Raw genomic sequence first — 17,559 nt, 5'->3', positions numbered from 1 at the left:
CATCGCTAGTCCAATTCCTTGTTATAAAAAGGTCAATCTGTTGTCTGTCCCAAGTCTTGCAGGGCCTCACAGCTCCCAGGTGGGTGGGCCCGTAAGTCACTCTGGGAAGAGATGTTGTTTTGTTGTCTAGGGGATGTTAGTGTGGGCCAGGGGTACTCACTTTTTCAAGTTGTAGCACACTTGAAATTCTACAAATATTTGAAGGTGCTAAGATGGGAGGGAGGGTGGAGGGGTGTGGAGTGTATTCAGGGATGGAATGGGTGGGAATGATGTTATGCCTTTTCCTTTTTGGTTACCTCCCTTGTAAGGGGGAAAAAAGCCTTGCTGTATGTATGTATGCATGCAATATACACAAAATTATAAGAAACATGTTGTGATGAAGTAGTAAGTATTAGTACACATCCAAGAGGTGGAGCTCCAAGCAAACAGATGAACCTACCACTTCTGGAGGGATAGATTTTTCCCTTTGGAATATGTCATATGGATGCAATATTCTTTCATAGTGTGACTTCAACAAAGCACCCAGATTCTTGTTGCTGGGAAAACCAATTTTATTGGCAATACGATTCCACCTACGCTCCTTAGTAACATGTTCATGACCACCTGCAAGGCAAAATATCAACACATTAACACATGTCTATTGTATGGTCCAAGTAATATAGGATATATAGGAAAGTTGAATGTAACCATATTATTACCTTCTAACTGTACATGTTTGTGCAAAGAATACAGATCCAAGGCTTTCCTCTCCACCACTGGAATCTTCAACGATGAACCCTGAAGCTCCCAAAATTTAGCAATTTGATCCAGAAAATTTAATTTTATTCTTGTGTGGGCTTCTAGCTCATTAAGACGCTGAATTCTTGGAGTGAACTTGAAATTGTCAACATCTACAGCATATGGAGGCTGCCAGTCCTGCCAAAAATGAAAATATTAATTAACACATAACGCCTCTCTCTATACACATTGGTAGTAATTCATGGTATACAGGAATCCCCACTCATTTGTTACCCTGTTATCTTAAGTTACTTGTGGATAAAGGGCCATCCCTGCCCCTCACCCACTGCCCAGATCAGGAGCAATGCTGCAAGGCACAGGTCATCCAGAGAAAGGCCCAGAAGAAGCCAAATCTGGTTTATCCCCACCTCTTCATTTACATGGCATCCCTCCCTCATCCATCCAGAAAACATGAAGAAATCCCTTCTGATTGTGTCAATTTACCTTACATTCACAACCATTCTCAACACACACACATACTTATCTCTAGTTTCCCTTTTATCTATTCTCCCTATATCATGTCAGGAGAAATATGCATTTGGGAATGGATGCAAAGAGGAGATTATGTGAAGTGATGATTGTGATGATGCCACTGTATAGGGCAGAGAGTAAAAGCTTAAATGTGAGATGAAATGTCTGAGAAGTATGGTAGAGGTTACAAGGTTGGAGTAAGAAATGAGGAAGTGAGGGGAACAGAGGTGGGATAAGTGGTGGTAGATAGGGCTGATAAAAGAGTATTGGGATGGTTTCGACACATGGAAAGAACAAGTGCAGAAATATTAGTAAAAGAGGTGTGTAAGGCAGAGGTGGAGTGAATTTAATGGAATAACCAAAGATGAGATGGACGGATGGGGTGAAAGAGTTGATTGTCTGCTGAGCAGGGAAGGGAGAAGGCAGGAGATAAAGTTGTGTGGAGAATGGCTGTGTATAGATGATACTGTGATGCAAGGGAGGGGATGGGGTAGGAGGGCAGGGCAGCAGGGAGTGGTCATGTGTGAATGATATTTTCACGCAGCCCAAAGAGATTTCCCCCCATCTTCTCTTTTTCTACATGAAACGACAGGGAATGGGGGGGGTCACCCATTAAGTAAATCGGCCTTGCTATGGATCTGCTGTGTTTGACCCTGGGCAGTGGGCAGGATACAGGGATGATGAAAGAGTATTGGAATGGTTTGGACCAGGGCTGTGGAGTCGGAACACAAAACCTCTGACTCTGACTCCTCTATTTTTGGCACCACCGACTCCGACTCCTCTTCATGTAATTAACTGATTATGGCCTACATATTTTATAAAGCCTATACAACACACATATGCTCCAATCTTGAGTAGACTTGTATCATTATAACTGGTTTATATCAAAGAATAAATATATATGTTATAGTGTGGCTTTCCTATGTTTGACCTCTTCATTAATACTTTATAACTGAAGTAGAGACAAAAATTTTGAAAGGATATTGAAGAAAATTCAGTAAAAAAATATTCTATAATGTAAGACATTTGGCATAATATATATCTTTGCGAATAAATGATAAGTACATTTCAAAAACAAAAAATACTGTACTAACAAAGGTTGAAATATAACCTTTATAAAGGATATACATACATATACATATACCAAGGCTTTTTCCCCCTTCCAAGGGAGGTAGCCACAAAAGGAAAGGCATAAAAACACTCCCACCCATTTCATCCCTAAATACACTCCACACCCCTCCCACCCTTCCTCTCATCTGAGCACCTCCTGGATGACGGGTCATCCCTGAACCCTGCCCACCGCCCTGGGTCAGAAGCAGTGTCGCAAGACACAGTACATCCACAGCAAGGCCGCCAATAATGAAAAAATATGTAATGGAAGATTTTTTTTTTTTACATAGTTTTGCAAATACAAAATAAAAATACTTTATCAAAGAAGTTCCGGCAAATTTCTTGAAAGGAAACAGTAAATATAGAGAAAATAAACCTTATTGATACGAGTACAGTACAAGGTCGAGTGTTACAACTGAACATGGAAGATACTGAAAGGTGTATATATCTTACATACTTTTTGGGTATCATTATCCTTCATGTTTTCATACCTTCTTTTGTCTTAATGTACTGAAATTACTGACACAAGTACCTCTTGGTTTAACTACATATTGGTACTGCTATGCGATTATTGCGATGGACATTACTCTGGTTCTGGAACTGATCACATTGATACGAGTACATAACAAAATACAGCTAAACATGTTTGAAACGTGATTTTTTTCTTAACTTTAAATATCCTTATTTCAATAATTCATTGTTAAAAAGTATACTGGGAAAAAAAGAAGGGGAAAGGAGAGAAGAGAGTATTATTGCGTTAGTCTACAGTTGAAATCATAATTATCCTACTGTTTGGCAACACAGCAGTGGGAGAAACCACCAAACCGAAGGAGTGATGGAAACGATGCATATGGAACTTGACAGGAATATTACAGCTCCCATGACTGTGTGTCAACAGGTGTAATACTGAGGTGTTTAATTTATTCAAGTAATACTTTGGATGTTTATCAGGCTATGTATAAATTTGAAAGCCAGCATTGCACTAGGACGTTTTGGGGGTTTAGTGGAATAACCACGAAGATAAGACGATGAGATTTATTACATAAGAACATAAGAATAAAGGAGACTGCAAAGACCATAAGGCCTACACTAGGCAGCTCCGTATCCATCACCAACTGTCATCCCCATCCATGAAGTTGTCTAATCGTTTTTTAAAACAACTGATAGTTTCAGCGCTTACTACATGGTTACTAAGTTTATTCCATTCATCGACCACCCTATTAGTAAACCAATTCTTGCCTATTTCCTTCTTAAATCTAAATTTGTCCAGTTTATACCCATTACTGCAAGTCCTGCCCTGTTGTTTTATTATGATGACCTTGTTTGCATCACCCTTGTTATAGCCTTTGATCCACTTGAACACTTCTATTAGATCACCCCGCACTCTGCGTCTTTCCAGAGAGTGATGGTTTTTTTATATAATGTACTTATGAGGAGTGTGCACTGCATAACTCTACAGACTAAACAAAGGCCTTATAAAGTGTAAATTTAACTGGAGTCTGAGTCAAAGTCGGTATATTTTTACCAACTCCGACTCCAGTGACACCGTAATTGCTTCCGACTCCGACTCCACAGCCCTGGTTTGGACACAGAAAGAATGAGTGATGAAAGATTAGTAAAAGAGGTGTGGAAGGCAGAGGTGGAGGAAGTTAACTTGAAGGGATGACTGAGGATGAGATGAATGGATGGGGTGAAGGGAGTGTTGAGCAAGGGGGGAGCACGGAAGGGAGAAGACATGAGATTGGGATGAGTGGAGAGCAATTGTGTATAGATGATAATATTATGCAAGGAGGGGAGGGGAAGGAAATGGGGGGGTAGGGGTTGCTTATGTATGAATGATATTTCAGTGGAGCCCAAAGGGATGTCTGTCTTCTTATTTTCTGCAATACGAAATGGAGAGGGAGGTCACCAATTAAATGAAGCAGCCTTACTGTGGATGTAATGTGTCTTGCTACACTGCTTCTGACCCAAGGCAGTGGGGAGGATACAAGGATGAACCATCATCCATTGAGGAGCTAAGATGAGAGAGGGGGAAAGAGTGATGGAGGGAAGTAGATACATGCTTTTGACTTGGCTACCTCCATTACTAGGAAGAAAAAGCTCTTGGTATATAGATAGAATCTATAATTTATCACTATTTTGTTTTTCCACATCTGGCCTAATTATGGACCGAATGGTCTCCTGTTGGCATGTTCTTCCTTTGTTATGGGGTGGCTATCATAAGCTTTCTTCTCCTACCTTTCTGAGTTCTATATACTATATTATCATCCTCTACCTTTTTTCTCATATTCTTTCCATCCCAACTGTGTATTTTCCTCAGTAGTTCTGTCCTCATTTTTATAGAATTCAGTCAACATGTCCCAATGACACAAAGGATCTTTTAGTATTACCTTTCAATAAAAATTGTGCTCAAGTTCCTCATTTACTCAACCCTCTGGCTACCTATATTGCAAAAATGTGATTCAAAACAAATTCCCCTTAAGCTGCTACATCACAAAAATACCACATGCTCAAATCAAAATTCCTGCCCACATACATGTTGCTCAATTTGTCACTGAACCATCCTCTCAGCAATAACAACACTCCTCCATGCATTCCCCAGTGCAGGCTGGGCCATCCAGGCAGTGTCATACACCACTGTACCCACATTATTATGCACCTCATTTGGCCTGGATTATCATCACTGCTTTTACAATATTAGGTAAGTAATGTATGCTACAGCTATGAGAGAATACCATTATCTGTAGAAGAAAATACCTATATGGCACCGAAATGTGGAAATATACACTCATGCCTCGATTTAACAGACTAAAAGGGGGGAACACCGGTCCGATATATCCGATTGTCTGAAGTTTCCGATACTACTGTATTTCAACAATTATGTTACGAAAAAATGATTAATGAATACAGTACAGTACTTTTACTTAAGCACACTATCCAATCTGTTAGTGTATATACCTGGGATCTGGCCCAAAATTTTCACCCCAAGAGTACCAAGTCCAAAATTTTCATCCACCGAATACTTCAGCAAATATTGGGTAAGTTGTTCCTTTTGTTTACGAATATCAGACACAGTTTGTTTCTATACTCCATATCCTCTTCCATACGGTGCCACCTACGGAGGCGGCATGAGGAGCAAGTGGATACGCGAGGCTGCCATATCGGCGTCTTGGTTATATTTATTGTAGTTGCCCCTGCGTAATGACATACTCTCTAAACTGTCTTCATCACATTTTCTATGGTTATCAAAATTCACGGGTGAAAGAGAGAACGATCAATATAAGCGGTGACTATTTTTTATGATGCGAGTATTATTACGCAACATCATACGTCTGGCAGCTAATGCTGCCCGCAAGATTTTGGCCCGGAGTGAAGTGGATATTCATCACACACCTGCTTCACCGACACTCCACTTTCCAACTTTTTAATCAACACAAGCTTCTGTGATACTATTAAATTGACTCTTTTCCTCTTTTCTACACGATGTACAGGTGCCATGGTTAAAAAAACTGTTGAATTATTTCACAAACAACACACAAAACAGGGCCAAAAAGGTTGAAAAACACGGACCAAACAGCTCCATGTGTTCCAGCACAGTTGTAAACAAAGCGACCATAGGTCATCTGGCGGTCAACTGCGGAAACATCGGACCGCGTCCGGTCACTCCGGACGATCCGGAAGCTACAGATTTTGTCCGTTGCATTCGAATCCGTTAAATCGAGGTATGAATGTATGTAATACGAGTGTGACCACCACGGGCGTCACATGAATTGCTCGTCTGACATGAACACTGCATATAAACATAATATAACTGCATATAAACATAATATAGAGGCTTTAGAGTGAAAATAGAAATATGTCATGGTGTTGTGATACTTGAAATTTGTTATCTATGTTATTGACAGCTTATCACCGAGTATCAGCTGACCAATCAGCTGATCGCACAAGTATAAATAAACGCATCTGCCTACAAGTGTCATGTATTTTCTGAAGTAAGATCCACTTGTTACAGTTAACACTGATGTAATAGAAACGTGTGTAGAAGAAAATGCACATATGAAATATGAATGACATGAAATACATATGTAAAATGCATGTGACCAGAACCAGTGAGATGAAAACTGTACTGTACCATCATGAGTTCATGAACTATCATTACAACAGGGATGAGTGGTAACACAGAGAAGATGGCTCCCATAGACACAGGCAGGTAACACAGGAGGAAATAGAAGAGATTTTGGCTTCTGAAGATTCAGAAACAGAGGAAAACTTTGTGGACATTGATAATGATGATGATCCGGATTGTGAGGATGAGAAAGTTTCCTTTTCAACTTCTAGAGGTAGTAATATTGCCGTAAAACCTGTTTGATTAAAATTCCATAATGCCAGGGCTGATAACACAGCTAAAAGATATAATGGACTTCACTGTAACCATATGAAGCATTTCAAAACTTCTTTCCAGAACATGGCCGAAGGCTATTGATTTTATTATTGTATTGTCTATTGTACCAAATAAATTATTACAAAGTTGTAAATACACAGTTTACATGGATCCTAAAGGTTTAAAAACTAAAGTGCATATTCTTGCATAGGTGTATATTTTTGTATACATATTCCTTATGATATTAACCACTGAATGTAAGGTTGTACAAACTTTATGCATTCATACAAATAGATGCATGTGTTTTGAAATATACTTGGTACAAATAAGCAGAATCTGTAAACAACAAAGGGAAATTTCCCCCAATTACTCATGGTACTTTTTCGAACAAAAAAGTATAAAAAAAAAAAATAAAAAAATAAATCAAAGAAAATTTGTGAAACCCCAATTTCTAATTCCTTTACATGAAACTTATTGCCATAATTGTAACATTCTGACATTTATTACCTAAAAACTGCATATTTGATAGACATTTGACTATGCTGTTTTTGGGAGGAAAATGGGCATCATGGGGGTATAATTGTTTGCGCTAATCAAGTAGCCAAAGAGTTAAAAAATGGAATGTTAAAGTGGTGTTTAATAATCCGTGTACATTTACAAAATTACTTAATAATTCGTCAATAACTTGAAGTGGGCTTTCTGTCAAAAAATACCTGCAAGAAAATGGCCTTCCACTGAAAGCATTACTAATCCTTCACAATGTTCCTTCTCACACACCAGGCCTTGAAGATGACATTCTCAATGAATTTAATTTTGTGATGGTCCTCCACCTACTACCCAACAACAGCCCCCCTCCTCCAAGCCATGGATCAGCAGGTCATCACTAACTTCAAGAAACTCTACACTAAGCACTTATTCTGCCCAGAGCCCTGATATGCCTAAGTGCCACCCCAGGGCAAAGTTCTCAGTGATGCCACCCCCCCCCCCACTCTTCCACCACCATTCCTTACTGCATATTATAGCTACTGGCTTGCAAAATAACTAAATACATTTTCCCTGGTGGTTTTTCTGCATATTTAGACCACATGTTCATGTGATTTCGCATGCCCCCACACAATAATGTTTGTTATTTATGTGAATGACATAGATGACGATGTGCAATGTTACATGAGCTTCTTTGCAGACGACTCAATTGTTAAGGAAAGTAAAAACCAAAACGGATTGCAAATCACTACAGGAAGACCTGAATAAGGTATGGAAATCAGAAATGGGAAGTGGACTTCAATATTATGAAGTGTGCCATTATGGAGTTTGGAAAAAGTAAAAATAGGATATTAGGACAATATAAAATTGGAACTAAGGAGGTACAGAAAGTGGGATCTGAAAAAGATTTGGGAGTAATTATTTTAATTTTTGACCAATCTCATAAAAAAAATTTACTTCATCTTCAAGATACTCAGGAGAACATACTCTAAACACTCTCAAGAACATAGAAGAAAAAACAGATAACTTCATATTTTGATGATGGTATGAATAGAAATGAATATATGAGAGAACATTAGTTGGTTTTCTGTAGACATTAAATTTAAAATATCTACCACATCGATGAAGACTTACATCTAAGAAAGGCAATGTGTTGTTCTCTTCTGGCTCAAATGTGAATTTTATAGAAGGAACCAAACTATTTAACTTTAACACAAACTCATCCACTGGTTTATCACAAGGCCAAATACATAATATGTTGTCAACATACCTGTACCATATTACATTAGAGTTTTTCGAAAGAAGATGGAGAAGACGGGGAAAAATCCCTTCGGGCTGCATCAATTTATTTCTCATACATACTCCCTCCCCCTCATGCATCATCCATACACAACCCTTCTCCATTCACCCCTATCTTCTGTCCTCTCCCATCCTTCCTCTCTTTCCCAGTGCCCCTTTTACCCCATCCATCAATCCCATCCTAGGACACCCCCTCATATTCACTCCTTCCACACCTCTTTTACTAATCTCTCTTTACTCATTCTTTCCATGTGTCCAAACCATCCTAATACTCTCCCAGCTCCCTTTCCACCCGTTCTTCTCACCTCCTCATTCTCACTCTATCTAGCCTAGTAAACCCTATCATACTTCTCAAACATTTCATCTCAAACACATTCAAACTCCTTCTCTCTTATGTTCCATGACAACAAAACTAAAAGATGCTTAACTTGCCATCTACCTAGTGGATACATTGAGTTGCCAACCAACTCAACCCATTGAGATGCCAACTTGGCCCACCACAATTAGCTATTTGGTTTAACTAAGCATGCAATGCAGGTAGCACTGTACTTGCTGTTTGTAGCAGACATTATTTCAATGCAGGTAAATGGCTGACGAACATAATGCATGTTGACATGATTGATGAGCAACCATCGGCATTGTTATATTAATGTAGGATCAAGTGAAAATCCAGTCTGATATAACAACGTCTGCAATGCAGCATAATTATCAATCTCCTGAGACCAGATATAGATGGGCTTCTATCTCTGGTGGAAAATTAAATACCAGCTAAAGCAATCAAAATGGACAAATAAAATGGTGTAACAATTAGTCATTTATTACAGGTACCATGACATGTATATGGTGGGTCAAATGGGTCAAGTAGATGGGCTGAGTTGACCCTGCACCCCATGCACAAGTCACAATACACCTCACACTTGCTCTGTAAGAGTTGTCAGAATCTGGAACTCTTTCTCCCCTTTGATCACAGAGCTGGACGGCATTGGTACTTTTGAAGTATCACTGAAGGCTGCTCTAGACCCTTTGCTTTATGAGCATTATAACTAAGATCAAGTTAAGCTACTTACATTGCACTTCCCAGCTATACTTATTGAATATCTACTTAGCTCACTGTTTTATATATTGGCGCATTGGTAGTCTCGACCTTTCTAGTCTCCCCCCTGCATAATTCTTATTGCATGACTCCTGGGGAAGTCATCCAGGTGAGATACAACTACTAATAGGCCCTAAAAAACCAACTCCCTACACTGGAAAAGGCCCAACAAGCCTTTGCTAACCCACACACCACCATTGGCCCATGGCAGCCAATCAGCAGAGACCTCTCCTCACAATTTTATATAGGACCAGTACAAACCCTGATAGTCACATCGCCCCAGGAAAATCCAAACCACTGGTAACAACAGAATTAACTGGATATCTCAACAAAACAAGGAAACTGCATTGTCTACAAATATGTGTGTATTTACCTAATTGCACATACATATACCAAGGTCTTTTTCCCCCTTTACAAGGGAGGCAGCCATAAAAGTCAAAAGGCATAATTCCACTCCAACCCATCTCAACCCCACCCACTCCACTCCCATTCACCACCCACCCCTCCATCTTTTCTCAACTCCTCCTGGACAACGGGGTGAGGATGGCAGCAAATTGGAAACAAGTATTAAAAAGAGAGGCTGGAGGAAGTGGACACCTTTAAATACTTGGGGATGCATGTGGGGGGGGAAAGGGAGGAGTGGAGATGGAGATAGAATGTAGACTGAAAGAAGCAAGAGTAAATGTTTTGAAGTGCACACTATGATATAGCAAGAGAAAATTAAACATTAATTTTGTAAATTATAATACATCAAAATAATATATGAAAAAGTTGCTAAAAGCAATACACAAACAAACGCAGCCCCTGCAACTGCATGAGAGGCACACCATCTTTCTTTTCATAGATGTGGAGGTCAAAGAAATTAAAGTAGAATAAATTTGTTTATTCTAACCTACATTTAGTAATGCAGTACCTGTAATTCTAAAAGCCATTTGGTTCATTGTGTTGACCTCTGAATCTATCAAAACAAAGATGGAATCTCAAGGAGGCACCATGACTCATTTGTGTATCGCTTTTAGTAACATTTTCTGGTGAGAATGTGGTGGGAAAGGGAGGGGAGGAGGTGGAGATTAAAAAGTATAATGAGAAATAGACATTTGGGAATGTATGCTAAGAGGAGATTGTGTGAAGGAGTGATTGTGCTGACAGCACTGTGTGGGGGCAGAAATCTGGAACATAAGAGGGGAAAAGAGAAGGAGTTTGAATGTGTATAGGATGGGGTTGCTAGGCTGGATAGAGTGGGGGGCATGGGGGTGGGGCTGATGAAAGTGTGTTGGGGTGCTTTGGACACATGCAAGGAATGGGTGGAGAGAGATTGGTGAGGGAGGTGTAGGGGGCCAGAGATGGAGGGAGTGGGCATGGGGGGGTAAGGGAATTGTCTATTGAGGAAGGCAGGGAGGGGACAGAAGATTGGGGTGAATGGAGAATAGTTGTGTATGGATGATGCTGTGATGCATGGAAGGGAGGGGGTGGGGAATGGGGGGTGAAGGAGTACGTGTGAAAGATAATTTGATGCAGCCCATAGGGATTTCTGCATGAGGGAACGGGGGGGGGGGGGTCACCGATTAAATGAAGCCGCCTTGATGTGGATGTGCTGTGTCTTACTACATTGCTCCTGACCCAGGGCACTGGGATAGATGCAGGGATGACCCATCATCCAGGAGGAGTCAAGATAAGAGGGAGGGAGAGGGTGAATGGGGGTGGAATATGTGGCAATACAATGGGTGGGAGTGAATTTTATGCCCTTTTTTTTTTGGTTACCTCCCTTGCAATGAGGAAATAGCCATTGGTATATGCATAAACTCTGCCAAGAAAAATATATATTATGTGTATCATAATTTACAAAATTAATATTTAATTTTCTAATGCTATATCATGCAGGTGTACACTTCTAAAAAAAAAAATACCAAAGCAAGTAAATGCCTTGGGGGAGACAAGAAATAGACATTTGGGAATGGATGTTTTGAGAAGAATGAAGGGGTGATTGTGCTGACAGCACTGTTTGGGGCAGAAACATGGAACATAAGAGAGGAAGAGTTTAAATGTGTTTGATGAAATGTCTGAGAAATATGGTCGGGGTTACTAGGCTGGATAGAGTGAGAAACAATGAGGTGAGGAGGAGACCAGGGGAGATGAAGGAATATTGGGAAGGTTTGGTCACATGAAAAGAATGAGTGAAGAAAGATTAGTAAAAGAAGTGTGTAAGGCAGAGGTGGATGGAGTAAACATGAGGGGGTGACCAAGAACATAAGAATGAAGGAGACTGCAAAGAGACCATAAGGCCTACACTAGGCAGCTCCATATCCATTACCTGTCATCCCCATCCATATAGTTGTCTAACAGTTTCTTAAAACAACCGATAGCTTCAGCGTTCACTACATGGTTACTAAATCTATCCCATTTGATGACCACCCTATTAGTAAATCAATTCTTGCCATTTCCTTCTTAAATCTAAATTTGTCCGATTAAATCCATTACTGCGAGTCCTACCCTGCTGTCTTAATATGATGACCTTGTTTGTATCACCCTTGTTAAAGCCTCTGATCCACTTAAACACCTCTATTAGATCACCCTGCATCTTTAAAGGGAGTGTAAGTCAAGGTCCCTAAGCCTCTCTTCATATGGTAAATTTCTGAGCCCATGTATCATTTTGGTCATTCTCCTAGTTGCTGATTCCAGTGAATTGATGTCCATTCTGTAAGACGGAGACCAAAACTGTACCGCATAGTCAAGGATGGGTCTAACTAACGGTAGAGACAGTTTGATAATTACCTCTGCACTTCTATTCATAACTGTCCTAGCAATGAAACTAAGGATGAGATGGATAGATGGGATAAAAGGGGCATTGCAAAGGAGGGGGATGCCTGTTGAGGAAGGAAGAGAAAAGACAGATGATGGGGGTGAGTGGAGAATGGTTGTGTATGGATGATGCTCCAATGTATAGAAGGGGGTGAGTGGGGGATGGGGGGTTAAGAAATGGTTATGCATGAATGATGTTCTGATGGAGCCCAAAGAGATTTCTCCCCATCTCTCTTTTTCTGCATGAGGGGGTCACCGATTAAATGAAGTGGCCTTGCTTTGTCTTACCGCATTGCTTTTTACCTAATTGTATCTGAATACAGGAAAGGATCAACTCATTGGATCCTGTCTCCTACTCTCCAATTTATCACACCTAATCATCTCAAATTCATGTCCCAGTGCAGTTATTGATATTCAAGAAATGACCCCAACTGTTTTCATCAGTGTCATCTTGAAATTTTTCAAACAAAATTTTGCATGTCAAATGAAATTATCACACTTCCATACACTAACCATTGCACCAAACTTGCACAATAAAACTGATATTCTCCCAGTGTTCACTTCCCAAGTAACTTGCATAAAAAGCTTAATTCTATACCTCCAATATACCCATAACTCATCCAATACTATAATAATAATTATAAATAAATCTTCAGAAGTGTACAACTGATATAAATAAATAAAATTAAATATCAACTTTGTAAATTATATCAATGTATGTTTTTGTGGCAGAAATCAACAACAAAAGAAGTTGCAATATGTAATAAACTAGCTACAACTTGGACATCAGCAAGCGTAAAGACACAGAGGCAGTGCAATGTTGTTTAGTTCGAAGATTCATTTATATAAACACCTAAGCAAGATGATGTAATGCCTGCCATTTATGTTATATTATTTAACTATTTGTTATTGTCTGTTTATTAATATTTCCTTGATTATCATTTACTATTATGTCAATTCTTTTTGGCTACCTCCCTTGTAAGGGGGGGGAAAAAGTCTTTGGGATATGTATTATCATTTACTATTTACCTGTTTATTATGTAACTTTACCTATTTATCTACTTATTTCATCTATATAATTTTCATTTATTTATTTTTTACCATTATCTTTTTTTCATCTGACCTAGTTATGGACCAAAATGTCTTGTCAGCATGCTCCTCCTTTGTAATCCATGCTTATTTTGGTTTGTTGTCAAAGAACTAATGGAAGTCTAATGAATTAGTCTAACCTAACCTTATCTAATCTCCTATGGAGTATGCATTTAGAATCCCTAGTGGTCATCAGACTAGACAAAACCAATTCATTAGAATTCCATTAGTTTTTCTTTGATAACAAACAAATACAAACATGGCATCTTGAACCTCGCCAATGTCAGAGTTATAGCTAGTGTATTGCTTTGAGCAACTTTTTTTTCAGCCTAGCTTAACAGTTATTATGTTGATTTATCTTAATTTACAAAGTTTATATATAATTGTTATCATTATATCACTTAGGTGTGCACTTCTGGAGTAAAACCTTATTTTACAATACTTTTCTGATCCCACATACCTAGTATTTCATCACTTCCATAATTCAATTTCATGGAATAAAGCTATCAAGTAATAGCCAAGACATGTACCATTCTAAATTCCTAATGAATAGCCTCAGGTAGTTATATAGCTAATAAAACACCAAAGAACCATGAGAAATGCACTATATCACCACACTTAAAAAAATATGGTTATTTATTTCTTGTTACTTTCATTGTCTTTGTTACTAGTAACTATATTCACAAACTCAGTTCTGTCAACATACTGACATCTATACACATATTGAGTAACTACGTTGGCCCTACACATTAAAACAATGTATTCTAGTTTGTTAATGACATCTGTGTTTTATTCCTGTTGGTTCCTAGTCTGCTGGGTGGTGCATGGGGCGGAGGGTTTGCGTCGCCATATCTTGCACCGACGTAGGCACGTAAAACTCTACTGTACGTATTCATTTCACTTGCTTCAAGCCCTCCTACTTACCACCACTCAAGTCGCACAAACACTCGAACACGCACTAAAGAGTTATTCAACACGCTAGTCACATAAAAATGTGGTTCCCCATACATATAAACATTCTAAGTAGATACACGCACACAGTCACGCTACACTTTAGAGCGGCGTCACTAAGGTTCATAGTAAACAAGAGTCATCCTTTTAAATAACCAAGGCATTTTTTCCATATCCATTCATAAAATATAGAATACTTGCGACCAGCCGTTCAATTCCAATATATGTCTCTACTGTTGCTATACAAAATCAACTGGAAAACATGTATTTACCGGCGGGGGTATGATCTTGCATATGCCTGACTGCTCTGCGATGGGCCGAATCTTGTTTATGTAGCCAAGAGCATCTTGAAACTCTTCCCATGTTGGTTTAAACACAGGAGCCTCCGGTGGTGGAATAAACTGGAATTCCTGTTGAGTCACCATTATGCTTCAAGCCATCAAAGAACCCCTAAACGAACTGGTGGTAATGATCGGACATCATTGGCTCACAAGCGTGAAGTTGCACAGCCCTACACTTTCCGTGTCTCTGTTTACTACTGACGATTGTATGCTTTCCGCGGATGAATATCAGAGCTTTCGCCTCTGTTCCATGATATTTTTCAACACGGGTTATGTAATTCCAAACAAAATTGAGTTTACGAACATGCTTAAAGTATTTCATAATAAACGTGTGTTACACTATGTGTTTCAGTATTTGGTTCACGAAATAATATATACATGAGCTAATTATTAAAGGTCAAAAGAAACTAGTGCTGCATATAACATTTATCTATACAACAACTTCACCTAAACACACAAAAATTCATGAATATGAAAAGTATAAATGATCACTATGAATAGTATGGTAATATGCATGAGACGATGCGATACATATTATTACGGATTTCGAAGTTCCGTAGCCGTAAATTTATGTCAACCTTGCATCTGGTCCACTAAATTTCATGGAAGTTGTTTTTCATATGTAGCCTTTATGATATATATTGTGAAATTTTACCTACATTCATCCATTCAGCCAGTTGTCTTTATTACATATACTGTAACCCAGTATATATTTTCATTCTTATTTAATAAAAAAAATCATGAGGCTAGAACAGAAAGAAGTATTTCTGTATTCGAGTAATTGATAATTGGAATGGATAACCCCAGTATGCAATAGTCATCCTGTTATCAAAATTTAAACTAATCAAGATAAAGGTTGGTACAGTAAGGATTTAATTGCACATTATAAGGCTGAAATTCAATACAACAATAACTTATTATCAATGTTGTTGCTACTGACACTGAAAGTCCAGAGCTGGATGTACAGACTTTGAGGCCTCTTCCAGATCTACTGTGTCACGCCTTAGCGCGATTATGAATATATATTATAATCGCATGTATGCATTTATGTGATAAAGGTAAATTAACATTATATTTCATTTCTATTGTTTAATGCATAATTCTAAGTAGCTGTATGTATAGACGTACCGAGCGCAGAGTGATAAGTTGGCACGTCTCACGGGACCACGAGGGTGATTCACGTAGTGGAGGTGTGAGAGCGAAAAGAACAGGAATACGTTTCAGACTAAATCAAGTAACATCCTTAGCGTATTCCTTTCGTGACACACGGTCGCTACAATACAAAGACGCAACAAAGGACGCTCAGAGAGAAAATAACCTAGAAGTTACGAAAGAAGGACGAATGGACACCATCCCTGATGTCGACCCATCATCGACCTACAAGACGTCCATGCCTTCGTCCCGGTCGACCAGTGTCCCCTGGACTCCCTCCCTTGATTCATAAGACGTCCGTGTCTTTCTCCTGGCCGACTAGAGTCTCCTGAACCACAAGATTGAAGTGTTCTCATCTCAAGAAAGAAGAAGCCTTAAGATACTCTCCGCTTTTCACACCCTCCTTAGGTAATAGTGTCTTTGTTTTTAAATGATGTGTAAGACATTTTTATACTCAAATGTGACCAAGTTTTTATGATAAAATAATAAATGTTAAATGTTCAAGAATTTTCTCCTCACCCTGATTAGAACCTAACAATTTTGTCTCGACATCCTCGTCAATCTAGGAAAATATTACTGATACAATTAAAACCCAAGAGAGTGACCTAATAAGTGGCGACCTTGCTAGGATCCAGAGAGGTAGAGAAAACCTAAACAATTAACATTAACAAAAATGGACAAAGTATCAGAAGAAATTTTAAACTATAATGAAGTAGAAGAAAATTAAAGTGAGATCATAAAAGAACTAAAAACGTTACGGAGGCCTGAGCTAATCAAGAGAGCAGAGATATATGGATTACAAATTAATCATAGATGGGGAGAGATACTTGATGAATTAGGATATTTGACAGATGAGGGCATAGTGTCACAGGATTGGGAAAACATATGTATGTACAGAAGTTCACTGTTAACCCACTATCGGAGAAATAATAACGGAAAGTACAGAGAAACTGTATATTTCGACTACTCTCTGTAGTCCTCTTCAGCAGAATGCTTACATAAGGTTAAGGTACAAGTATATTTGAAGAAATGAGGGGTACATAGAAGGGGATGAGGAAAGTGGGGGGGAGGGCTCAGGTCACATGCCCTTGAAATGGTCGGGTCAAAGTAGGACAAGGGGTGATATTTTGTCCAACCGCTTTAGACATGATCTTGTTGACCGCTAACTTGGTAATACAATCTGGGGGCCACTGGCCTTTAGAGGTATTAAGTTAGGATGATGTTTTATTAGAGAAGATTCTACAATTTTTCTTCTATAGCTACAGTGTGATTTATAAATAATTGATGCATTATCCCAATCTAATCTATGGTCTTTTTGGCTGGCCTCCCTCCCCCTCCCCCCCACTTTCCTCATCCCCTTCTATGTACCCCTCATTTCTTCATATATACTTGTACCTTAACCTTATGTAAGCATTCTGCTGAAGAGGACTACAGAGAGTAGTCGAAATATACAGTTTCTCTGTACTTTCCGATATTATTTCTCCGATAGTGGGTTAACAGTGATCTTTTACAAATGTGTTATAACATACTAGTTTCCAATGTACAGAAGTATTAACTTTGAACAACAATTAGAGTTAAAAGGATTAGAAGTAGAAATAGTTCAATGCCAACAT

General features: G+C 38.9%; 1 protein-coding gene across 5 annotated transcripts in view; it reads right to left on the bottom strand.

Moving 5' to 3' along the window:
• Kdm5 (Lysine demethylase 5) overlaps nt 1-14,998 on the bottom strand; it is a 107,814-nt gene extending 92,816 nt beyond the window's left edge. For all 5 annotated transcript variants that reach the window (XM_076179827.1, XM_076179829.1, XM_076179828.1 and 2 more), the window contains exons 1-3: nt 14,726-14,998; nt 699-915; nt 440-603 (exon numbers count right to left, since the gene is read on the bottom strand). In XM_076179827.1, the coding sequence (XP_076035942.1) occupies nt 440-603; nt 699-915; nt 14,726-14,878 (534 nt within the window). In that variant the 5' untranslated portion in view covers nt 14,879-14,998. The remainder of the gene's footprint in view (nt 1-439; nt 604-698; nt 916-14,725) is intronic.
• Nucleotides 14,999-17,559: the final 2,561 nt, after the last annotated feature.

The sequence above is a fragment of the Oratosquilla oratoria genome, chromosome 43 (assembly GCF_046742065.1).
Source record: "Oratosquilla oratoria isolate Oo_2021 chromosome 43, ASM4674206v1, whole genome shotgun sequence".
In the NCBI taxonomy this organism is placed as follows: Eukaryota; Metazoa; Arthropoda; class Malacostraca; order Stomatopoda; family Squillidae; genus Oratosquilla; species Oratosquilla oratoria.
Note: the sequence above shows the minus strand (reverse complement) of the source record. Positions and strands in the feature narration are given on the sequence as shown.